At 38.9% G+C, this 27,767-nt stretch overlaps 1 protein-coding gene across 1 annotated transcript in view; it reads left to right on the forward strand.

Annotated features, from left to right (window-relative positions):
* The first annotated feature begins 22,944 nt into the window (after positions 1 to 22,944).
* The window catches only part of LOC139469294 (neuropeptide receptor 15-like), a 65,299-nt gene continuing 60,476 nt past the window's right edge, over positions 22,945 to 27,767 (forward strand). Inside the window, exon 1 of the mRNA XM_071251436.1 lies at positions 22,945 to 23,720. Within this exon, the coding sequence (XP_071107537.1) occupies positions 23,272 to 23,720 (449 nt within the window). The 5' untranslated portion in view covers positions 22,945 to 23,271. The remainder of the gene's footprint in view (positions 23,721 to 27,767) is intronic.

Genomic DNA, 27,767 nt, shown 5'->3' on the forward strand with positions numbered 1-27,767 from the left:
GGAAATTGTGTCGGGAGCTACCGGTAGGACATGCGTACCCTTTTTATCACTGATTTTCAGTTATCCATTCATATAACATTCACAGCTATTTTGCCTTTTACGCCCTATAGAATCTGTTTCGGCGGATAATCGAGACTGGAATATCATTGAGTTTTTAAATTCTTGTCGTTAGAGGCGTCCAACCTTGTTCGGTTTGTCAGGCTCGATGTCGTTCATATTATTCCCCCCACTGGATTGTCTGGTCCAGACAATGTAACTGGAGTTTGTAAAGGGTTGTAGTACTTTTTTTTGTAGCTTTGTGTATCATAATTAATACTTATACTCAGTTAACCACAAGTTTATGTTGTTTAGCCTTTATATGTTGAAAATGCTGCAATGTTTCATTTAAGAAGACTTTCTCACAACTTTCTTGATTTCTAAACGTACAGACAATCCCCCATGTATGCAATTCACATCAATGACAACAGCACAATAGTTGCATCATTTTGTCTATGTCCCGTTTTATTACCAAGGGCTGATTAGAAGTATCCCGTCCTGAGGTAAAGAGATTTATCTATGAGATTTAATTCCACAATATTGAAAAGGGAAGGACGGGAATAGTGATAGGAGCTAGAAGGACCCATTGTCACTCATTTTATTTCCATAATATTCTTGATTCAAAGGAAATCCTATCTGCATCGACTTCTTTTTCACTATACACCAGAACTGTCCAAAGGATGTCCAAGAACATATCAGACAGGTCGATGCAAATGAGGATATCGCATAAGCAAAGTTCAAATATTTATTTTCTTTATGGCACTGGTGGTCTTTGCTTAATGTGTCATTTGTATGCCATAGGCCTTAGACAGCGGTGATGGATAGGAAGAGAGGGTGACGAGTCGGGTGTTGATTGGTGCCTACTTGAGACTGTTCAGACATAGTGTTTATGAATGGAATGTAAAAGAGGGAGTGTGGATGCACTATGGCCTGGTGCCCATGAAAACCTGCGTATAGATGTTGTTTGTTGTTTGACACTATATTCCAGCTACATGACGTCTGTCTGTAAATAATCGTGTCTGGACCTGTGATTGACATCATGAGCATCGATCAACGCAATTGAGATACGATGACATGTACCAGCCAAGTCAGCGAGCCTGACCACCCAGTCCCGTTATTTACTAAAGAAGTTCATCACAAATATCCAATATATTGAAAGCTCCACACCCCACCACTACAACCACGACCCTTCATAGCAAATCATTTAGTTTGTATTGGAAACCGATTACGATGCGTGTGATTTCAGCACTTCAATTGGACATTTAAATACTCTCTACGAATAGTATGATCTCTCTCGGAAATTTACTAAATTGGAAAATTGATAATACCATTTTTCACTTTACCTGCCCTCTAAAAACATTAAGTCATAATAGTGGCATATCCTCTAGAACTAAACATTACAAGGATCGTTTCATTGTCTCTTGCGTAGACCGTTTATAATTGTGTACTTAATATCTACGCTTGATGATTGTATTGTATTTTTTCGAAGTTGTTTGAGTTTGAAAACATAAACATGTATGCAGATACAAACGAACTTCACTGATATCTAAATTCGTCCATTCAGTCTCGACCGATACCACATCGCACACGCCTATTTTGTCATTTTTGAATGGTAGAATGTTATTTGTATTTGTGGTTTAACGCCACACTAAGCAACATTCTAGATATATGATAGCGGCTGTAAATATTCGAGACAAATTTTTTTTATGATATTGTGAGCACATTCCGACGCCGTCGGGGTACGATGACACGGAATCAACCAAATCACCGAGCTTGACCACCCGATCCATCAGTAGTCTATAACGACCCACACATCTTACGGGGCAAACCCCCTGTATCATGGATTCGATATGTAAATATTTCAAATTCTAAACTCACACTTTTGATCTATTGTGAATGAAATTTAAAGATATCGGATCTACATTACTTCGAAACCATTAAAATGAAAAACAGCAGGTTTCTCTCCTAATTTGCAGCTACTAGTGCATCTAATAACGCCAATGTTCATATGATGATCGATTGCAGCTTTTAACAGTTTTTGAGTTATATCATGGTCATTCCGAATTAATGAAGATTTTTGACGTTTACGACGAAACCCAGAAGCAAGGAATATGGTGCTTCCAAAACTAGACATTTTATGAGGACGTATCTTGGACTACAGTCTACGATTCCACTTGTTGGTTTCTGGTGCACCTTAGGGACGCAACTATTTACAAACAAAATCACGCACCGGTGCCAGAGAAACAGTTTACAATGTTGACCATGCGAAGAAACAAACGGATTGGTAACAACAAAAATACTGGAAAGCTATATTCTCGCATATATCGACCTGCCTGACATGCATTGATCATCTAGTGGCAAATCCTGGTGTATAGTGTAAAGGAGGAATATCGTGGTAGAATGTCATTTGAATGAAGGTGTAATGTTGTCATAAAAAGGGTAATGTGAAGGGTCAATGTAACCTTTCTCACTATTCACGTCTTCCTCTTTTCATCTCATGGGAATACACTCAGTTTATTACATGAATGGAGTATCTCTAATTAACTGTCGGTAATAAAACGGAATGCGATAGATAGTGCAGCTTATGCATGCAACACTGGGCAATCCGTATCTTACACCATGACAAGGACACAGTGAGAAAACTCGAGCATATTCTCCATGATCTTCTGATTTCTTATACAGTCACTAATAAGGTTATGATTTGAGTGATATTGATTTCTGTTACTGTAACGTGTATGGCATGGGAAGCAAGTAGAATTAATGCACAGAACCTCTGATGTATTTCTGAACGAAGTGTTTGTTTGATAAACAGATATGAAATAGGAATAGCTAAAATTCTTTGATTTTGTCTTTCACAGGCTTCACTCATATCGAACAAATACACGTTGCTTAATAAATATTTTCAAAGTGAACGCAATGGGTAGTCTCTATCACAGATGGCAAATGTGAAAGGTTGAGATATATTCAAAATATTCTTGAAGTTAGAGAAATATCTTTGACGCAATGCTTTGTACCGCGGCACAAGGAATACATTAAAATCTCTTGCCTGACAGATATGGGAATGATATGCTATCATTGTTATATATTACCATGTCAGATGGCACATACATTGTTATATGTTCAAACGCATAACTTGCCAATTAGTTGCCAAATAAATCACTGAACTGTAGCTCACCGTGATACGTAGGCTATAGTTTCAAAACAAACCCATAGTCAGCAACTGAAGAATTGCTGTCAGTATTTTCTGCATAAACACTAAAAACCAAAATCAAGCAAATCGAACAAAATATTATGTCACCATGAGGAGAAACATGCTCCAAAAAGTCCAGCTCCCTCAATCTGGCAGACCGTGGTCAAGTGGATACAGCGTCTGCCTGGAGAGTGAAAGGTCGGTGGTTCCGAGTGGTTTCTGTGGAGACGATGTTAACAGTGCAATGAAATGCAATTTTAAAGGATTTTAGAGCATACTATTCAAAGTACTGAGGTCAAATTAAGGTCGCAATTTAACATATCGCGAAAGACAGAACATACGTGTTGAAACCCACTACCAACTGCACAGTCAAGTACCAAATATCATGACAATATGAACGAGAATGGCCGAGTTTTGGCCAAATGAAGTTATAGATTCCAGTATGAGCCAAGTTCAAATATCAAAGCAAGGTAACAGAATTGAATATCTCAATGACAGGAACGCACATTGAGCCCCACAACTAAAACATGTACCGAACTTATTATATTTTGATCAGAAATGGCTAGTGACGTCAACAAAGAGGCCGTGACGGCCATTTAGAAAATCGGACTCGAAAGGTTGAAAACTAGTTTTGTACTAGTATGGGAATTTTCAGCATCACCTGTCCAGTGTTTTCAGAGGAAGAGATGGTGTTAAAGAGACTAGAGCCCAACTTGAGGGATTAAAGATCACGGTCGACGGCCATGTTGAAAATCGGATTCGGTTTCAGGGGACATCATTTATGATACTGGTCCAGTTATTTCTGAAGAAAAGACGGTTACCGACACCGCCGACGGCACTGAACGGGTGGTACAAAAATTCATGTTAACCTAATCTTTGAGTAAACATGCATATAGCAATATTCTTTACCTCATGTGTAAAAGGCGACTATGCTTGTCGTAAGAGGCGACTAACGGGATCGGGTTGTCAGGCTTGCTGACTTGGTTGAAGCATGTCATCGATCCCAATTGCGTGGAGCGATGCTCATTATATCAATCACTTGATTATCTGGTCAAGACTCGATTATTTACAGACCGCCGTCATATAGGTTGAATATTGGTGAATGCGGCGTAAAACAACAAAGAAAAAACCCCAGAAACTTCAGAAACTGCTGCCATTACGATAATCTGTTGATTATTACCTTTTTGAAGGGGTCAGACTACAACTGTATGCACAATTACAAAAATCAAGACCAGCACAAGAAGCCTTTTGTGTATCCAGGGGAAAGTGATGTTGTGATCACCAGACCTGCTGAATGTCTTCGTGATTGACAGTAATTGTCACCATGTTTTCACACAACATTGATGTAGTAAGTGCGTGTTCCGTTGGAGTGAGGAATATATTCAATAACATGACATGACTATAACGGCTTAAAAGAGACGATAAATTGCAAAACACACCAGCTTCAAAATGACCTTAAGCTTTCAGCATAAAACGCATATGCATTTGTGTATATGGGTGTGGGTGAAGTCTTATATATAATACTACCAATTTGAAAACCTTTTGCAGGTAGAGTTTTAGTTTTTTCATTGTTACAACATCTTAGCTCAAGTAAACGTCAAATTAAATTACCAAGCCACAGCATCAACTGTTGAAACCTGCGCGTATGTTGAGTTCTCCGGTGGCTATTAAACATGCGTCCAGTGGATGCTTCTTTGTGAAGGCCTGAAAATAATCCGCCATGATCTGTTTTGCAACCAGTAACAAGAAAACCCCGCGTTAATCATTTCCAGTTTGACGAGCCTCGTAAGAATAACAATCCTGTTGCCATTGAAGACCATATCTTCGTCCCAAGTTAGTTCACTCAGATGTTCTAATGCTCACTTATTTCTGGAGCACATTGAGTGTTGCTATCTAGCCATAGTGGTACCCTTTTCTTCTTGGTTTCTGGAATTTATCTTCTTATATCGTTGCGTCGGTACAGGTAGGGAGAACCAAGCGTTTCACCATTGACTTGAACAAACACTACAAACGAGGAAGCTGTCTCAGAGTCAGCTGTGTGCATGCATTTACCTTAAGATGAGGACAACCTGACATCATTCTTCTGCATCCTTTGATTTGCATCTGCATGTGATTGTGGCGGGTGCCACCGGTGGGGTAGGATACCCTCTCCTCTTTGCGAACATCTTGTATCATCACTACTTGATAGGGGTGCATGTTTCATGATACAATGGGAATTGGCTTTTAGGGAGTTTTCTTTTGGAGAGCTTTCTTATGATTATAGAAATGGACTTTCTGCTTTTATTAACATGAATCCTACTAACTGTCTGCGGTCGGTTTCAGAATCTGTCCAAAAACGAATTGGTAGAAATGCTTACAGGCAAACATTGTAGATAACGCATGTGTCCCCATACGTGCTGTTCACACAGATCTACGTTATTCTTCTTGAGCAATATTGAAATGATCCAAAGGAATCTACACTGATGAACACACCTATTAAGCAACATTTGGAAAGATGGATGTGAGTGGTGCGGATCCATGCTATATGACCCCCTCCCCCAACACTGCACCCCACGCACAATAATAACCCCGGACCCTCTGATTATTCTTTGTTGGTCCTCTTCGTGTTCATTACACATGAAACGATGGCTTAGAATCAACGCTGGGATGTACGGCCGTTAACAAAGGCATGGGTCAAAGTTATAATTTTACCATACACTTTATTACGCAGATATGTTCATTAAAAGGACATTTAGGGTTAATGACATATTTAACCATCAGAGGAAGGAACTGAATGCTGAGATGACAGTCAGAAATAGGACATTAATGGAACAATGCTGTCTTTATTGTACATGCTGCGCATTTTTGTCTAATAGATACTATAATTCATATAACTGATCTTCGTTCCACCACTATTACAGCTCAAATGAGTACAATTAGGAGGATCATGTCGGGAAGTCTTGTCAGAAACATTTTGGCTCCGGCGAATCATTCAGTACAGGCAACTATTGATCAACTGTAAAGTGCATAAGCTTTACATGGGTTCAGTCTGACGCCTCTTTTACATGTATATTTACTTTGCTGTGTATTTGCATATGTGTCTTAAATATCACCAGAAAATGCATGTTTCAGGATCCTTGTAAGAATGGTCAAAGTGCCAGACAATTGACCATTTGGTTTCTGGACAGGACAGGTGTTCATAGTTTTCCCACACAAAGGTAATACACTTTCATTCTGTTTCCACTTTTACTGTGATACAGCAACGAGAATGAATAGCGTAAAACATAATGGTTGTAATGTGTTTATTGTTTAATGCCTCAATCTTAACATCCCAGCTATATGACGACGTCCTGTAAATAATCGAGTCTGGACCAGATACATTGGTGACAATGGGCAACGAGAGAACCTTGGCAAGTGTCAACCTTGTTGCTGAGCTGCCTCATACCACAAGAATCACGAAAGGGTATAGGTAGCAAACCATGCAAAGGGAAGAGGTCTTTGTGTGTGTGTGTGTGTGTGTGTGTGTGTGTGTGTGTGTGTGTGTGTGTGTGTTTGTGTTTGTGTGTGTTTCAGGAACTATGTTTGATAACTGATTCCGTTTGTCTCGGACTTTATACATAATAACTAAAAGGGAATAAATAAGTGACGAGAATTAACACTCCAACTTATTTTACTGATTGTGTTTATTCAATCACAGTAAACATGAACAACAAAGAGCTAAATGTAACACTTTGACATTGTATTTGCCAAACTGTATCTAACTAGCAAAGAACATGAATCGCATCTTCAAAAGTCATCAACAACATGAGTTCTTGTTGGAGCAAGAAAGGCCGGAGTGACATCTTGAATTGCACATCAAACGAGCTTTGAAGCACCCACATCTTTTTGTTTCCCGTCTCTTTGTACCCGCACAATGGCATGTCACAAACCCCTGGCCACCACAGTTTGATTCCTGCTGAATAACTCTCCGGAGAAAAATCAGTTTTTGAGTGCATGTCATCCAAGGTGTGGAGGAAAGTGGCATGCGCGTCATCCTGATTGCGCGAATATTTAAGCGTTTAAAACACCAGCTTTTACGACATTAAGGTACATATCATTGATACCTATGAGGCTGCGGGGTATGTGCGATCGCTATCAACAGAAGGGAAAGGGACAGTCAAATTCTCAGCTTGAATCCGCAGCTCTCTTTCTTTGGGTGCGGAAGTTGTATGTACGCTGAATATGAGAAAAAAACATTTCTCGCGCCACAATTGCATCAATATATTTCCTACACATGTCGCCGCATCCTATTCTTTCATTATTTGTAATTATATGTTTTTGTTTCGAATGTTAACAAAATACCTTCTGGGAAACTACATCCATGCCACAGTGCTAAAAACGAAACTACATGTAAATACATGGTAAATGTCCAAACTAAATGTGTTGAATATGCCTTTTGTAGTTGCCTTCCTTGCATACGAGCTGGCGAGCACGCGGCCAATTGCTTTGCTGTGAGCTTGTACTTTTGAAAATTGAACGTACACGCACTGAACTCGAGCATCAGTGAAATATAGACAACTCAGCTCCCTTCAATACGTGACTCCGAGAAGAAGAAGAAGCCAATTCAGTACACAGACCACATAGACAAGAGATCAATAAATAAGACAAAGCCTTTGCACATGAACAGCTTGGGCAAATGTTATACTGTCTGAATATGATATTTAAACAGGCAGATTTCTATACTGCAATATTGTTTATATGCTTAACATTCGTGATGGATACATGTTATAGTAACTTGGGATGTCTGAAAGGAAATGGTAAATATACATCTTAAAATGTATCATGATAACATATATTCAACTGAAGTTAATCAATTTTCTTTATGACGAAACTTCTGCATACTGAGTTTATGGCTCAGATATCGGAATTTACATAACATGGCTTAAAGATCTGTATTTGGAAAACTCAAAGTATATTTCTCTGGTTCGAGTACAGTGTAATATGTATAATAAAGATTTAGAAACAATTCTGAATCTGGCCCGTGAGGACGCCGGGATAGAATCGGTCTTCAGCAACCCATACTGGCCGTAAAAGGTGACTATGCTTGTCGTAAAAGGCTTCTAACGTGATCGGGTGGGCCGGCTCGCTGACTTGGTTGATACATGTCATTCATCCCAATTGCGTGGATCGATGCTCATGATATGAATCACTGGATTGTCTGGTCCAGACTCGATTATTTTCAGACCGCCGTCATATAGCTGGAATATTGCTGAGTGCGGCGTTAAACAACAAACCAACCAACCAACAGCCAATTCTGAATCTCTCTGCCTTTTACATCTTGAGACCCTGGATATATAGCTGCAATCCTTATGCAATCTTTTGCATTAATATCATAGGTGAGTTCAGAAATAGGAATGAGTGCATAACGCTGCAGATGGTGAACATCTTATGGGAAGTATCAGTGACATTAAAACTGACATTGGTAAATGTACTAAAACTAATTGTGGAAAGAACCCCAAAATAATCAACAGTGGGGATACGCAAACACACAGATTTTATATTAAATTATGGGAAAATGTCAGCTTGATGTCCTGGCAGATGACTTAAAATACACATCAGACATCTTCCGTCAGGCTACCCGCTTTTCATGGACGAGTGTCCCAGACATAGCTAACATCGGGAGAAGCAGCTGACCTCCGTTGGGGAGAAAAATGTCAGGAATTGATGGACTTTCAACTTGTTCCAAAGCTGCTCCAGCAGGCAAAGAATTAAAGTGGTTTCAATGGAGATCAACGAGATGCTTCAGCTGCACAAAGAAGGAAGGTGCCATTCACCCCAAGTGTATATGTCCCCACTACAGGTTCTACTACACCAAATCAGTACCAGTTTGGAGAGTGCGGTTTTCGTAGGGAGCCTTCAGTGCAGATCGAGAGATATCTGCAGGCTGTGATTGGAGGATATTCTGTAAGATTTTTATGTCTTTCAAATGTACATCCATCCAGTTATTAAAACTGACCATGTTTTTCTATATTTAGTACTGTCTTTTTCAACATGATGACTTATGCTGAATGTGACCACAGCTATTTTCAAGTAGGTGACATTTGGTGCGAAACTGGGGGTGGTGTGTTTAGCTTCCGGTACTCGGAAAAGGAGCTGACTAAGCTAGTCATTTTTATTTTTTTTATTGCTGCTCTAAGGCCAAACTGTGCACACACGTACAGGTAATAGCTGTTGAATGCTTAGTTATTTAAAAAAAAATCATAACGTTACTATAGAAGTCTATGGGAAAACATTTGGTTGTGTGTAACCTGTAAGATAGAAAAGTTTTTGAGAAGGGAGAGTAAAGGTGCACATCTTGTTCCATTTGTTTGCATCCACGCCCATAAACGCATTGTTTTTTTACAGCCATTCAGCAACGAAAAGAAGTTATGGAATTTGAAACAATGTCATCTAAAAATCAAAAATATATTCAAAGCAATCTGTATGGCATATTTTAGAATAGCGACATTATTTATAGCCGTTTTAAACACGTGCTATCTGCCATCAGCAACCAAAGTTAGGCAAAGGAGAAAATGTAATAATGTTGTTGCGGCTACTTAGATGACTTAGCTACCCCTAGACGAGTATATGACATACCGAAATCGGTTTTGTCAGGTATTCTATTTTGGGGTCCATAGTATATCATGTAATTCTCACAGCAACCTCAGGTCCTTATGGAGACAGCTTTGTCAGCACGAGGAGTCTGTTGGGCCTTACTATGTATGGTTTTATAGAATTGTAAGTAATTGCTGCGAGTCAGCGTCTTTTATATATGAAATGGAAATAGATGTTCCCGTGTACGGGTTTTTTCAAATGATATTAATAGCAAATACATAATGCAAACCTATTACCAGATAATTATTTCTATTCGTTGAATATAAATATGGTTGAGAGTGTAACTTGGGGGTCATGACTGGTTCATTAACAGGTAATTTGGATGTGAATTTTTGTGAAGGAATTAAGTTCATTTTAACACGTTCTATCATTAATTGTAAAATGATGCATTGCCATCATTTCATCTGCGTCAAGCTTTGGTGAATTAAGCTTCACAACAAATGAAGCTCTGAAAGCTATTAACCAGAGTAGAAGATGGCATGATTCTGGAGACTATGGCAACATTATTATGTATCAGTCAGTCCATGGATCAGTTTCTTTGTCAGGAACGGGATAATATGAAATAGTGTAATCACAGAAAACAGATTACCATAAATAAGATATTAACCCTTTTGCCCTGGCCTCGTGTGTTGAGCGTCTGTTCTGAAGACTTTGTTGTGTTTATTATCTTTGCGGACCATATGTACTGGAGGTGATTCTATCTAGAGGGTCTGAGTAATGACTGTGGTTTGGCAGTTTAAATAACGTGAGTTGAATGTATAACGTACATATAACACAGCACATATAACACTACCCAGGCTTCGTAATAAAGATTAAACAACAGATCCTTTGCAGATACCCTTTATCTTCACAAGGAAATGGTCATGTTAACAATCATGGTAAACCGTGGACGAACGTGTTTCCTTGGCTGTTTTATATAAAACAGCACTGATTTGTAGGCATGTGGTGAAAGCTTAACTGGTACATGTAGTGAACGTCCTTGACTTTGAGTAAGCCAGTGTTTTTTGTGTGAAGTAAATAACAGTTGCAATTTAAATCCAACTGCATTGAAAATATGTTTATTATTTTATAATGATTCTAATCTTAAACTGAATTATTGTTAAAAGCTAAAAAACGGTATTTCCACTAAATGTTAACAAAAGTCTAAACACGAAGAAAAAGTTATAATTAAAACCGACTGAAAACACGTTTGTGAAGACAAATCACATTTAAAAAAATAGAAATAACACAAACAGGAGGTTATTTTGTGTTTGTGGTTGACGCTCTGTAAAATCCAAGTTCGAAGAAGCACTTCAGAACATTGAAACATTCGTGATACTTTGATAATTTGTAAAATATCAATTATCAGAAAGCATTTCAGTATCAGAAATTATCGGCATGTATGTTTACGTATAAATGAATGGTTCAGAATACACCGAATGAATCCCGAAAGCCGTTAAGTTAAAACTGCATAGAGATGTGACAAGCCGTTACATGAAATATTGTTTTTTCCCCTGGTTGTCTACATAGAGCTGATTGGTCAGTATATAGACGTTCTCTCCTACATGTTAAACCTACGTGTATATGTTAATGTAATGATACATATAGATCGGAATACGTGAGAATGAACACACACATATATCAGAAACGTACACCTTTTCATGTACTAAACTAAACATGTTTGTCAGAATACTAGTATATAACGAAAGTAACATCCCGCTTGTAACAACCATGTGTCAAATCCGTATGCAGAAACATTACAAACAGGACAGAAAGCTTTAATAGTAAACGGAGCAAATATGCAGGTCGATATAATTTCACTGTAATTCCATTCGTGTTTGTATGTTTGTTTCTGGTGTAACGCCACACTCAGCAATATTCCAGTTATATAACAGTAAATAATATTGTTGCTGAATAACTTTTAACTTTGAAAATGAAAGCAACAAAACCCTTTCCATAATCATAAGAAGTCTCTGCTAAAAGCAGTTCATTGTACGATTCCGACTATATTATATAAGCGTGTGTTTATGAATCACATTAAAAAAGTGACGACACCAGGTGTTCGCGAAAAGGTGAGCTTATTCTGCCTTCCTGGTGGCACGTGTCACACATACAAAGGCAAGTCAATTGTTCACCTGAAACAAAAACACGGGAAGATATGTTGAAACTGTTTGAAACATTTGATGGCTTGTATGTTGTAACCTTGATCATACAACCTTTGAGCAAAAGTTGTATGACTCTCTTTAATATTTTCGTAGAAAGAACGTGCTCGATTGTATCTATAAATAAGTGAAATGTAGACACCAAAGGCTAGTGCTGCTGGAATATACCTCGAGGACAGTTATTAGATAGTTGAAGTCATCCGTGTTGTCATACAATCTTGTGGATATGTTTTTCTCACTTTGAGTCTTTATACATAGATGTTAACATGAAAAAGACAAGGAGGTCTCACTGGTCTCCTTCAAATTCGTTTCTAGTTCAGGTGGGTAAATCAGCGGAATTTGACTATTTGACCGTTATTGAACGATATCAGATCATCAAATATACCTTAGGCTCACGTTAAACTTCTGAGCAAAATTGCCTTGTTTTGACTTTTCCAATCCGAGCAGAAAGTTCGATTCCTATGCACAAAGGCAGAGATCAGAAGAAGGGCAGCACAATTGGTGTCCATGGGGATGTATACTTCTTCCTAAATGCACATAGATGTTGTCAATGAGGAAGTCCATCACTTCACATATTGTTTTCTCAGTAAACTTCAGATGATATTTGCTTTATGTTTTTGCAAATTGTCATGAAACTCTGAAGATAGATTTGTAATTTTATCTTCATGTATGCTCACCACGTTTAGTAACATATGTCCCATGGATTAACGGATGAGGTTTTTCCTTGTTGAACAATCAAATTTGACAGAATTGAAATTAATTTGGTTCTTTTCTGAGATCACAGAATTTCAAGCAAATCCTTTGAGTTTTTGTGAATTCATATGGTATTAAATTCCTTGTCCCAATACCTTCTGCGGATGTGAAGAAACCCTTCTTTGATTGTGTAGGGACTATAGTTAATCTTTGAGAGAGGGATTTGTCGTAAAATCTATTTTCACCTGAATACTACAGGAACATACATGTATTTTGTCACTTGTTGGAATGCCCTCCACATGTCAAACATAAAAGGTTTTGAAAACTTTACTAAGGTCTTGAATGTTTAAATCTTGATCAAACAACGTTTGAGCAAGAATCGTATGACGATCTTTAAAATCGTTGTAGAAGGATCATGCTCAGTTGTGAAATGTAGACTTCTCTCAAATACTTTCTCTGAATATAATGAAAATCTTTCCATGATTGCATTAAGGATTATGGTTTATTTTTTAAGCAGGGACTTGGTGGTACATTTGCTGGACCCAGCAATATATCTCTCTTTGTACGGATTTGTATGGAGCTTTGGAAACCAGTACTAAAGGGGAATGGAGATGTCTTCCGGTTTAAGAGTCAAGGCGAAAGATGATAGTACTGAGGCATCGTTTTGGCAGATTTCTTCCTGACACGTCCCGTGCAAAACTGCCATATCGTATGAAATAGAGCAGACCAGTTGTACCCGGTACCAATCTCCCCTAAAATCCTGCAATAATGAGTACCACAAGTATTAAACAATGTAGCTACTATCAAGTTTAAGATGATTATTCGAAATAACTGAACATGTTTTACCGCAGCACCACTATTATCTCAGACTTGCTCCAGCTAGTATTGTACCTCAGTTTAAGGTTAAGCTGACCGGATCCGAAACATCGTATAGGCAAGTTCCATGAATGCAAATTGTTGACATAAACCTAAGCCTTACAGGACAATATGCGTCATGATCACATCACGTGTAAACTGTGACAATAACATAAAGAGACAACGGAATTGTTATCATGATGGCCTTGATTAAATCGACCACTTTTATCTTCATTAGTCTACTAATTCAGTTACAAAATTCCGACATTTTGTATACAATGCACACACCATTGAAGTCGCTACAGTGCGTACACTGAAAGAACATATGTTCAAACATGGTTGCTGCGGGCGTTATTTTGATAAGCGATGTTCCGCCTAATGATGAGAAGAAACGTTTAATGGGTTATTACAGCTGTTGCACTTGCCACAGCTTCCTAATCAATGCACATATTAATAACACTCGTTGTTTTGATAATTACATTCACCGTTGTAATTCAGGAATCATGTGGGAGCTTGTATGTCCAGAGAGACACTGTACGTCTCTAGCATTAGGAAAGGAGAGACTCTGAATAAGTAAAGTGATGTCTCTGTGTTATGTCTTTCCGGGTCGACCAGCATTACATGACTTTTAATCAGACCCAGGCCACACTGAATATGGGTTTGTGAATATATACACTGACTAACTGCGCCAGAAACTCATGATTCAACCACACGTATATTTTTTCCATTTTTCATTCTGCCAGTCAGCCATTAACGTACATGTAATTGATTTTCTCGCCGGAACGAAGTATTACAGTTAATGTATCGTAACAAGAGCAAATATGGGCGAATGGTTGTGTTTGTTTGACGACATTGTACACCAATCATGATATCCCTTTATTGAATTAAGCACAATACAAAAACAAAACGTGCATTTTCATTAAATATGCCATCTTATTATAATACCTATTCAGATATGAAGCTGTGTTGCACCCTTGGTGGGTTATTTCAGATTTAACCGTTGAGTTCCCAATTCATACACGTTCATAAACATTTCGGAGAAGCGCTATGACTGAGATCGTAAACTATAGCCACGTTTAAACATCTGACCATGCTAAAGCAAGCTAAGCATACCTATATTTCAGCTCAAGGCACCCTATCAAGTACATTACGATTACCTTACTATTTACGTCAATATTTTACGCCATTCCCTCAACGCAGTGGCGTGACAAGCTCTAGACCCCAGCTCAAAACGTTTAATTGCAACCAGTCTGTGAGAGATTTGTATAAAGATTTTCCAGCCTGGCTCTTTGTGGACAGACAATGTTAAAGTACAGAGCAGACGGAGCACGGTATGCCTGTATCACTCAGCGTGTCCGTGCACCAGTCTGCCAACAGGACTCGCTCGCTCTTTTTCGATATGTTTTAACGTTTCGACAACAATGTTCTTTCTCGTTGTACTTAACCGGCCTTTGTGGAACATGCCGGTCTATTTCGGGGACAAAAAGTCAGACTATTCGATTGTTTACTAAGAAGCCCTTAGCTGGTGTCTGCAATATGTCAGGTTAGTCACCATCTGATAAAAGCTCTGTAAAGCGTGAAAGGTGCAATTTTGTTTATACACGTGCAGCGTTCTTACAATGTACATACCCTCAAGGTTTGTAGTCGGTTGGGTAGCCAGGTGGTTAAAACCTTAGCCTGTCACTCCGAACATGGGTACAATATGTGAAGCCAATTTCTGGTGTACCCTGCCGTGACATTGCTGGAATATGGCTAAAAGCGGCGTAAAATCATGCTCACTCACTCATCTAAAGGATTGTACACTGGTGGTTTGAAAAACTCCTATGTACACCATGCTCATACTGCTTCTTGTATATTTCATGTCATATGTTTACATTCATAGTTTACGATATTGCTTTTTCGGACAAAATATCAATGTTGAAATGCGTGCAATATGTAAACGCTAAAATATCACATTAACTCGCTGAAATAATGCATATACATTCAATACACATGTAATATACTTTCTGTCAGGATTCAATCTGACAAAAAAGCAAGATCCTGATACTGATTGACTCATTACAACTGCCATACGTTTCCATGCCCTTTCATTCCAGTATCTAAGTAGCATCAACATATTGGAACAATCCGATATGGACGTTAGGTTGCAATTGCCCTTTCTTTACACCCAAAGCGCTACAAACACAGTGAAACGGTGCCACCAAGACTGCACGAATTGTAATATCTAGCTTATGAGGCCACTGCCATTTCAACGCAATCAATTGGATGAAAATGATGAAGTCGGTGCACAATGATATGTTGGTGTTACCTGTTTGGCGCCACTGTCTTGGTGCATGTGACACTTCGATACATATGGACTAATAAATGGGAATCTACCTCAAACAATTTACGTGATAACAGTAGCGTTATAATTTCCTGAAGTCATATTTATATATACCCCAGTTATACAGTATGTACAGAATACAGATAAAAACGGAACAACTTGAAGCACGTTAATCCTTCTGTAGACGAGCGCTTTCAGCTGGCTATACATAACGCCTTATATATACGTAGGGTATATTCGAAAATAACAGATGGTTACAGAAATACGCAAAGGTATCAAGTGATAGTAGTTGAAGGATAAGAAAAAGAAAGGACCAGGGACATCATGACAATCAACAAAAAAATGTTGGCTGTGTGTTGTAAAGGTGCAAACAACCCCTCCCAAAAAACCCGACAGGGTCGTGTTATAAGAAAATGAACGTTTTAGATGATTTGATCATTAATGGGTTATGCCCTTACGATTAGTAAAATTTCGTTTATACGGCAGGGTCTGATCAATCTCGCAATAATGATTTGAGGGAGACTTGTACAGTCATCTTGCAGCGCCTGGCCCAGTTCTGTTAACGTAGCGTTGGCTTTTGACGTCGGCACAAAGTCTACCGATCATGTCCCAGACATGCTCTGTGGGGGAAAGGTCAGGACTCATGGCTGGCCATTGCATTCTAGTTGCTGTTTGAGGTAGTCCGTTACGAAACGTGCACAGTGGGCACGAGCGTTATTGTCTTAAAACAATAAAACATGGACCATCGGCACGGCACAACTGTTGGCGCCAGTATGTTGTCTTAGTAATATCGTCGTCAAGTGTCCTCTACAATATGCATCGGCGTTCTGGCAGTCATAGTAATCTCACCACATATTACAGACCCCTCCCCCCTCCCCCCGACCTTCTCATGTTGCCTTACGATGACGTTCGTTAGGACGCCCCACGTGGACACTCCCACGCCTATCCAGAATGGCTAGAGTGAATCTTGACACATCTGAATACATTACCCGATACCATCGGTGATTCCCACTACGCTAGATAGCTTTGGCGTCTGGATAGAATGTGTCAGTTTGTTAAGGGTGGTACACCACGTGGTCGCCGAGCATAAGGTCAGATTCATGCAGACTATCTCTAACCTTCTGGTCAGTATTGGAGTTCCGGTGGCCTGGCGCCAGTGAAGAGCAATTTGATTGGTAGTTGGACTCGATGTCTTCAAGCCTGGTTTCTGATTAAGCGGTCTTGGGCTGGTGTTGTTGACCTGGGGCGTCCTGTGCGGGACCGATCATCAACATTTTGTATCAGCAGAAACCTGTTCAAAAGTCTGCAAATCTTAAAAATCTCAATGTGGTTTACTTTCTATCATAATGCTTCCGGGAAAGTGGAATTATTCTTAATGACAAAATGTCACAAGACAGTGATGATGAGCTGTCTTGGGAAAAATCAATGGACATCAATCATTCTTCAAAAGCACACTGATAAGGCACTTTGACGTTACCAAGGCTGATATTGAACCTGCCACTGTGATGTTAATCTGTAATCAACATTAGATAAAATTGACTGCGTGGATCTTTGTAACAGAGAGGTGTATTGGATATTATACAATGGCAATTCGAGTTTCAGATCTGTTGTGAATACAATTTGGTTATATTTTGTTCAGTTGTGTGATGTATATGGTTGATGGTTAGGTTCAGAATTGTTTTCGGATGCAACTCCATAAAGGATCACATTCAACAACGATTCGAATACATTTATCATCGGTTCCAGACACGCCTAAGGGAAGCAACTCTGCACAGCCGCAAACCACTGTTCATCGTTATGATATGCATCATGTGGTGTATTTGTAAATAACCTCCCCAATCTATGACTCAAAATGACGTATTTTACAAATCTAGTTATGTATATAATACACGTCTGCCCCCACTTATCGCTCTAAATGACGTATTTGAAACAATTAGTACATATTTACTCACCCACCAATTGCTCTAAATGATGTATTTGATACATCTAGGTACATATTAACCTCCTCCACATATCGCTTTATAAGATGTTTCCGATCCATAAAGTACATTACCTCGCCTACCTATTGCTATAAATGATGTTTCTGACACACCCATAACATATCCCAGGCTCTTGTATATTATTGATATAATGCATTGATACAATATTTGTTTTATTAGAATTTATAAATTTATAAATTTGCCCAATTTTCCACCAGAATAATGCAAAAATTATATCCAAAACAAGCGTTCATATTATACACGGGGTACATGGATTCTTATCAGATTTGTAACGGGCTTTTGGAGTCACATGTTAACTAAAAATAATGCATAACTACCTACTTTCTACAAATAATAATGTACGTCGACAGTTGAACAAACACCTGATACCATTCATGTAAGAGGTGAGGTGAAATGGGGTTTAACGTCGCGTCCAAGATTATTGCACTTATATAGCGACGTGCATGCACGTGTATGTGTGTGGCTGCTTGTACTAGTCCGGACTAATGCCGATTTATAGTGCTAGCACACTGAGATACCATGCCGCAGTTTAACATGAATACCCCACTCAGACACAGCATACTGACTCCGAGCCGACCAGGCCTTGTTTTAGCCGATTAATGCCGAGCGCCAGACAGGGTAACAACAAGCACCATCTTTTAACGTCTTTTGGTATGACGCGGCTGGGGACCTTTAGACCACGGAGGCGGTCATTCGGGTAAGAAGAAGGTCAAATGAACATCTGAAATTTAGGAGAAGTGTAAAACTGCAAAAGTGTTGGGTATTAATATGAGCCCAACGGGGAGTGTTCTGAAGCTTGAATGGACTAAGCTTTGGACTAAGTGAAACGAGTGACCTGACTCTAGGCTGAATGCACTCTAGAGAGACATTTTAAGGGATTGATTTGAGCCTGCTAAATCGGAATGAAAAAAGTAAAATTCCTCACCATTGATACATGTATACACATAGAAGGCTGGATTTAGTGTGCATTGCTTTAAACTGTCCTTATGAATTTAAAGTAAATATACGGACAGTCACACACCATGACGTGTTATACACGCTCATTTGCAACCAATTTCCTTTAGGAAACTTCAGCAAACCTAAATACATTTTCCGCTTTAGAATATTCACCAGAGAGTAGTTGTGAACGATGTGCGGACTATGTATGAGATTCATTGGTAAATGAACAGTTTAGTATGTCTAATTGTATGTGTTTAATGCGGCTTGAAATGCCGTGTACCGCAGTTCAATATCAAGTCAGTATAAAGCCGCGAAGAATATGGGATCAGATCACACCGTGAAAAATTCGTATCGAACAAAAAGAAGATCCATTGTGACTTTATATCAGGCTAGTTATATTACTTTCGGCAAGCGTGGATGCGAGTAATGCCACGTCATTATAATTTAAGGTTAATGCCTGACTTTATGGTGCAGACCGCCTCCGTGGTTTAGTGGTAGAGCGTCCGCCCGGAGAGCGGAAGGTCCGGGGTTCGATCCCCTGCCGCGTCATACCAAAAGACGCTAAAAGATGGTAACTATCGCCTAACTAGTAGGCAAACTATGAACTTCAAGTACAAGTATGCATATCCAAATAGCACCACATAATGGCAATACAAATATACTTCTCATGTTCAAACAATCAGCTCGGCGACATTGTACTTGACAATGTTTGTTCGTTTAACAACTCACTACACGGCCTGTACACAGTCCAGTCTGGATCAGACAATCCTAGAGCATCGATCAAATCAGTCGGAATACGAAGGAGCGCAAAAGTAACCAAACGTAATCATTACCCGATCAATTAAGTAGACTTGTGCGAAAAGCAAAATTTCCTGGGGACCTATATGCAAACCCGGCATTCCTACATGGATTATCTGACAATGTACCACAAATCTACAATGGTAACTAAGAAGAATATTTTTTTATCTGCATGCCTTTGTACATGGCAACGTGATGGTCGATGCTATTCCATACTGAAGCTTACACACCCTTACCCATCAGGGTCGCCTCAGTAGTCTAGTGGTAGAGCGTCCGCCCGGAGAGCGGAAGGTACGGGGTTCGTTAAAGATGGTACTTGTTGTTACCCTGTCTGGTGCTCGGCATTAAGGGGCTAAAACAAGGACTGGTCGGCTCGGAGTCAGTATATTGTGTCTGAGTGGGGTATTCATGTTAAACTGCGGCATGGTATCCCAGTGGGCTAGCACTATAAATCGGCATTAGTCCGGACTAGTACAAGCAGCCACACACACACGTGCATGCACGTCGCTATATAAGTGCAATAATCTTGGACGCGACGTTAAACCCCATTTCACCTCACCTCACCTTAATGGTACATTAATGACACAGCAAATGTTATGCTTGTGCACTCGCCATTACAATCATGTTAGGTAATGTTTGAACTCCCGAGAGTTTCTTGGGATTAAGTCCTGCCCCTGTAGCAATGTGGTATCACCTTGGGCAATTGACTTTGTTGAAATGTGCTTTGTTAACCCAGGATTACATGCCTGGGTAACCGGTAGGATGAGATGGTAATGTGACTGTTTACCTTCTGATGCCTCACAGGCAGTTTGGGTTGTATAATACTCTAGGATTTTTATTATAATTATAGTGCAATAACACAATAAGTGACACAGAGACAACGATTCAATTTAACACAAGTCACTTAGACCTAGCCTGGAAATGGTTAGCGGGTGACGGGTTTTGTATATATCAAAACCAGCATACGTGCACGTGCACTGTCATGGTCGCGTCAGTGAGAAATACTGAAAGCTACAATTTACAGATTAGTACCACTATATGATAATACAACAATACACTGCAAACCCCGTCTTTTCATATTAAAGGAGCTCTTCTGTAGACCTAACACGGCTTTCTTAAATGTATTTCATGATTTTAAATAGTTCTTCAAGAGTGAAGAGTCAGCATTAAATTCAATGAAAGTGACGAAGCATATGATTTCAATAGCGTGTAAAATGTCAAACAAAATCAAATTGACTTGATTGTGTTAAATCGATTGCAGTATTTCAGACGTTTGAAGGCTTTTACAACGTAAACCTTCATTCAATGTCCAAAAAGGTTTAGATAATGTGTAATGCACTGGACCATTGACTGATTTAGATGCCTTACAAAAATAACTTGAGACTAAAAAAGAATTGCCAAATAAAAATCATGTCATTAAGAACAGTCCGTTAGGTCTTATCAATGTTATTGATATAACGAAATGTTTTCCTAAATTACTTTCCAATTCCACTAAATCCTTTCAAGATCTTCTTTTATCCCAAATGAAAAATGGAATAAACCTGTATGTGTGAAATGAAATATTGGATAATTTAAGTTTGAATATGCACACACTGTCATTACTAATGTGACGTCTTCTATTAAAAATAAATATGAATCCAAATCTATATCTTTTTTATCACGAGCACGGCTGTGTCCATAGGAGGATCCTGGCATGCCTAAAGGATATAACTACATGTATGCACAAAGAATTCAAACGCAACAGACAACTGACTACCGTTTCCCCATAGCACTAACATGCATTGATCGTTTCAAAACCACACACGTACAGTTCGGTAACAGTAAATTCCTCCTGCCAGCAGGTGATTACGTTTTGGAACAAAATTAAAATTCCCTATTACCTTAATGTTTCATTACATTGAGTGTCATATCCCTTATCAACGTCTTAATCATATATCGCAGCCCCCCCCCCCCCCCCCCCCAAACACACACACATGCTGCGAATAAATATCTCACAATGTATAAATATATTGTATGATTAGATAAGTATGATTCTAATATATCATATCCTTTCATGTTCAGATATCTAGCAAACCCACCTAAGGTGTGTGATGAAATAACAAAAGTGGGACATAAAGCAATTATTTCAATGTAGCAGATCCTCACTGAACTACACACATGACCATAACACGATTACAAACATGCAGAAATGAAAGAATGATAAGAATCTATTTCAAGATATGTGGTAAAGAATGTTCCCTCCGCTACCAGCTTGGCGTCTGAAATAATAACACTTTACATTCTATGTCCTTACTCGCCTGTTGTGTGTCTACTGAGATATGGGACGCCGTCATATAAGTGAAATATGAACGCGACGTTAAGCCCTATTTCACCTCACCTTACCTCACTGAGATATGACATGGGTACTCAAATATGTGACTTAGCATTCCAGAGAAGTGGTTAGTCACCACTGTCCACATAGAAAGGATGGCATGCCACCTGTTCTCGCCCAATGACCTTCTCCGGATACCGTCAGGTGGCTGCCATTGACGTGGCTTAATCAATACCCCTCCTACAATGATTCGCGCATCCTTCAGCTCTAGCATTGATTAAACCATTAGAAAGACAGGCGGGGGCACTTGCCCGATTGCTGCTTGCAGAACTATGGAAGTATATTCCTCGCAAGCAATCTGTAAACGTAAAGTAAATTTATTGTAAATAGTCATCAGCAAGGGAGCCCAACCTCTAAACATATTCACACAGGCCATGGAATAGATTTATTGATGTGGGCATATGTTTCTACAGACTCAAACAATGATGGTATTCACTTGGCAGAAAGTGCCAGAAAGTTTACTGTTATATTTTAACTGGAACTTTTGTGTTGCTCTCGGCGGAAGTGTGTAACAAGCTGAGGTGTGATTGGATGGTTTGACCGCCCATTGATTAGCTTGACAATAAACTGGAGGTGGACAACGGTGAGATTGTGAATTACCGTCAGCAAGACCAGCAGTAGCAATGATCCCGCCAACATATCGACTTTCGTCACTCGAGCTTAGCCTATGAGAGTCTTTTAGAGGAGCAGGCGACATCAGTGCCGACCACACACGTTCAGAAGTCAGTGACGGAACTTTCTGCAGTGAGTAGCAGAACTCCTTTCCAGTGCTTGATACAGTCGATAACCTTGTCTCTATTAATTACACGATGCTGGCACCAGTGGGCTGATATTTAATTACGAACCTTATCATCCAAAGTGGTCTTTGTTTTATTCATCCATAGATTCTTTTTAGCAGATGGATTTATGCCTCGCTGAGATGCTAAGCCACTGAAAGACTGTTTTCACTAAAGATTGGTATTTTTCATTTAACCTGCCTGGACAGAGGTGTTTGCTCAAGTTGCAAATTAGTGGTATATGCACTCTGATCGTTCTGTTTTATTTCTATTTCCTTTTTTGTGATGTAATGGAGAAGGCAACTTTTTCGATAATATGATTCCAATGTGGATATAAGAGGGGGCGATCGTTAATCATTGATCTGGTAATCAAACACAAGAACTCGATGTCTCTCGGAAAATTAATGATGCATTGAAAACTGACAATTTACACTGAAAACGTTCTCAACAGGAAGCTCTCGGGGCCGTCCATTTAAGGATTTCAAACTTTCTTTGTGATCAAACGGATTTGGGATTCATTATCAACATATCCACAGGATGGTCGAATCCAACAACACAGAAGACACGGAGGAAATTTTGTTGATAAGATTCGGGGTATGGAACCATACAAGTCACTCAAACCAGACGACTGTAGGACCCCTATCCAACCCTACCCCGCCGGGTCTGCCGATGGTGGCCCCATCCTACATAGCCCTATTCTCGTCCCTGTTCTGTGTGGTTGGCACGGTGGGAATCCTTGGGAACCTAATGGTTGTATACATCATCTTGGCAGACAGGAAGATGAGAAAATCTGTTACGAATATGCTCATCCTGAACCTTGCTCTGGCGGACTCCCTGATCATGCTATGTGGCATCCCTGAGATTGTTCTATTTATGATCAACAAAGGTTGGCTTCTTGGACTGGTGATGTGTAAGTTCCAGAGGACTGTTCTTGTATGTGCGCTGTACTCATCGGTGCTTACCTTGGTGGCGGTCTGCATTGAAAGGTATGTTGTGCAGATACATAAAACAAATATAAACTGTTGGGATGGGTACATAAAAGTACCATTTGCACAGTTTCCTTAAACATTCAAAAACTTGGAATAACCTCATCAGCTAAATATTTACTTTATTTCAGGTACTACATAACTAACAGTTGAACATATAATCATATAGGTTGTTTTAGTATCATCATTGTATGTTATCTTTTGACAAGGAATCTGAACACTTCATCACATACAAAGCTATGCTCCATAACGTTCATACATATTCATACATAAAGCAATGTTTTCCAGCATTCATAGTCTCGAACGCATTCACCATACAATTATTATTAAATCGTGTACAAAATCACTATCTCTAGATATAGAACACAAAATTCACACTAAATTCAACAGGTCTTGTTCTGACATCAAATTAAATGAAACATTTGAAACATATGTATGTGATGAAGTATTCCCCCAGTTCACTGCCATATTCTATGTACATCATCTTATTGGATCACGACTCATCTTTTAGGTGTGTTGCACAGCATTAAGTGCTAACGTAATGGACACCTACAAACTAATGCCTTAATCTAATCACGTATGGTAGTCATCCCAGACAAGACCGTCTCTGGCACGGTCAAAGGACGTTTCACGTTCCCAGACACGGGATCACTGAGAATGACATGACCGATTACTTCAACATAGTTTAACGACATAGGAAATCTGGAATCATTTGCATTTACTAAAATTATATTATCCTTCCGAAAACCAGATCCACTTAGTCTCAAGGATTGTAATGACAGCTACCAAAAAAGGAATTGCTTCAGTGGCCATAATAGAGAACAGGTTAACTTTGAAACGCAGAATATAGAAATAGTGCATTTTAGAAAATCCCTAACGTAGGTAGTTATTAACATCCTCTTTGAAACTGATATCCTTGTTACCAGTATTGATGCCTCAATTACGGTATACGTGGATTTTGATAATGTTAAGTTTATTACAGTATAAAGGCCACAGGCCCAATTACATTATACTCATAATACCTCCACTAATTACTGTTTTGCATCGATATTATGTCACGTAGCATATCTGGCTTCACATTTTTTACTATATTTCGTTGGCAGTAATTTTGTAATAGGTTGATATTCATGTTTCTATTGTTCTTACGAGTACGTATTCGTGCCATAGGTTATCTGTTTTCTTTGTTCAAGTGACCTGGTTTGTTTTACTCTGCTTTCATCAATATTCATACACATTCACAGCTGGGGAATCCAATGATGGAATTCACGCATTGTATCCAGTAGGGGGATCGAACCCGCATCTCCGGTGTCATGAACAACTGCTTTAACCACTCGTCTCTAAGGGTGGAAATCGAAAAATTAGATTGTTTTGATCCCCTATGTTGAATTTGTGAGAAAATGTATAACGTTTGGTAAATAAACGGGACTTCTGAACACGGTAATGTTCAAAGTAAAGACACAAACAGTTTCAAGATCATGCCTAGTAATCAACTTAATTTGAGTAGTATGACCTCCTCGGGACAATTCAACACCAAAAATCATCTAATTTCTGAGTTAACATTACTCTGAAATTCAGCATTAATATATATGAAAAAAACCCCACAAGTTTATAGTTTTCACTATCCTCTATACCGTCAATGGATTTCACAAGAAGAGTCACGGACATCCAAAGTCAATTGAGTATTAGTAGTCTCAGGGGGGACAAGGGTTGATATGTACTTAGCAGAAGACAAAATGGGATTGAGTGAGCATACCTTGTTCGTTGATTGTTTCTGGGACTTTGTTGATAATATCAGCCACTGATTTGTCTGGCCCCGATTCAATAATTTCTAGGCCGCCTTGATATAGCTTGAATATCACTCAGACCGCCGCCGAGATACACAACAAAATAACGCCAAAGGTAGTTGTTCCGTTGAAATGGCTCCTTTTGGGAAAAGTACCCGAACTTCCTAAGAAACGTGAATTTTCCATAGGGTAAGATGCCACACTAAGCCGGCTTTATCAGCAACAGATGGTTAGGTGATGTAGGTCACTTTAACATGTAGTCCTGGTAGCGACCTCTGTGTTGACATGACCTTGAGATGATCACATTTAATGCAGCAAGGTAAAACAACACGTTAAATATTAAAAAAGATATAGACAGAATACCTGAAAAGTGGACTAATTACGTAACAGCAGAAACGTTCTTGATGTTTTATGGGGAAAATGCAAAAAAGGTCTATTTGAAGCGGCAAACATGCCGATTGTGCCTAGTCAATACCAAATTGCGACATCTAAGAGTTAGAACGTTGAAACAGAAAGCATTAACAGTTTTCATCAATAAGCACCTATGGAGTGGGTTAATATCGGTCGATAAAATTGGTAACAAAAAACACATTGCACTTAACAGAAAGTGTGTGTGTAAAGGGTCGTTTAGGGGCATATTGACATGAAATTATCAAGGTAGACTACATCCTGTAAGTTTATCTTGTTTGTCCCTTGCCCATAACGGTAAAACAGTTCTGAATATGACAGTTAATTTGCACCCAACCTTTACAACTTGCAGATTATAGAGACCTCTTAGTCGGCAGATGTCACGAAAGGAATATTACACTATAGGAATATAATACATTTCTATTCGTTCTCTTATCTTTGGGGACAAGCACTGGAATAATTGGATACTGTGTCAAAAGCAATACGTGAGTATTGAAACTGATTTGGATCAAGTCGAATGTTAGATTCCACACCACACAGAGTCATTATCATGAAATTCCCAATGGTACGTAAACAGACAGAAATATATGAATTATAAGTGATTAGTTGCCAGTAAGATTTGGATACGTGGAATTAACATCAACTGTTACAGTATGGTTGTAATCTGATGGAAATGATAAACACATTAGACCTATTTCATAAGCCCGGAAAACAATATTTACAAAAGAAGCTCCAAGCCACTTTCCATATTCATAAGAGATATCTGACAAAAGCAGAGTCGATTTACGATTCTTACTATGTCAGTCTTTGGTGTTTACATTTCCCAACCTTAGAGATACCATCGAGCATGCTCTTTCTACCAAGATTTCAAAGAGTGTCATACGACTCTTTGGTCAAAAGTTGTTTTATCAAGGTTACAAAATTCAAAGTCTCAGTAAAGATTTCAAAACGTTTTATGGTGGACACATGGATGACATTTCCAAGTTTGACGCATCAGTGCCAAAAATGATGTCCGATGCAATTCCCTAGTTTGACTTGCACCATATATTCCTTTGGTTTTTTTTCGGTGAATACTTGACTTGCATTTGCATGTGTTTGTAACGGCTGCCACTGGTGGTGCATGATACGCTCACCTTTTCGCGAACACCTGGTATCATCAATATTTGATAGTGATTCATTAACACATGCTCATGATATAGTCGGAATCGAACAATAGACTCTCCTTTTAGGAGAGATGTTTATTGAATATAGAAAGGGTTTTGTCGCTGTTATTACTATATCATGAGCATGTGTTTATGTAGCACTATCGGATCACACCAAGTCTATTTTGTTTCCATAGGTTTGATAAAGATGAGAATTATGTCACTCTAAGACAATCTAATATTGTTCAATACCAATATGAATACCAATACTGCCTGGCGTGTGTAATTTTGTTTATACCTATTCAACAATAAACCGTATTAATGCATCAAATAATTATTTTTTTTTATTTCCCTTGATTGCACTCTAGGTAGTATTTATCAACCAATCGGAGTGCATTGCACGGGAAATAAGAATATGTATTCTGATTACGTCGCTACAGGTTGTCGGCGCCATGCAAACGATTACAAATACAGAAAGGGAATGCTGTGTTTCACATGGTGATCTGAAATTCCAACTTAATTCTTATACGCCTAACGCCATAGTCCTATATTGAGCGAAACGCTACTATTGTGAAGAATGCAGTATGTTCACCTGTGAAATATAATGCGTCTATACGGCTTAATGTGAATAGGTATCAACTAAATTACACACGCCATACAGTATTGTTACTCATGTTGGTATTGCACATTATTAGATTGTCTTAGAATGTTTA

The sequence above is a fragment of the Haliotis cracherodii genome, unplaced genomic scaffold, assembly GCF_022045235.1.
Source record: "Haliotis cracherodii isolate W230 unplaced genomic scaffold, xgHalCrac1.p SCAF_1, whole genome shotgun sequence".
NCBI lineage: Eukaryota > Metazoa > Mollusca > Gastropoda > Lepetellida > Haliotidae > Haliotis > Haliotis cracherodii.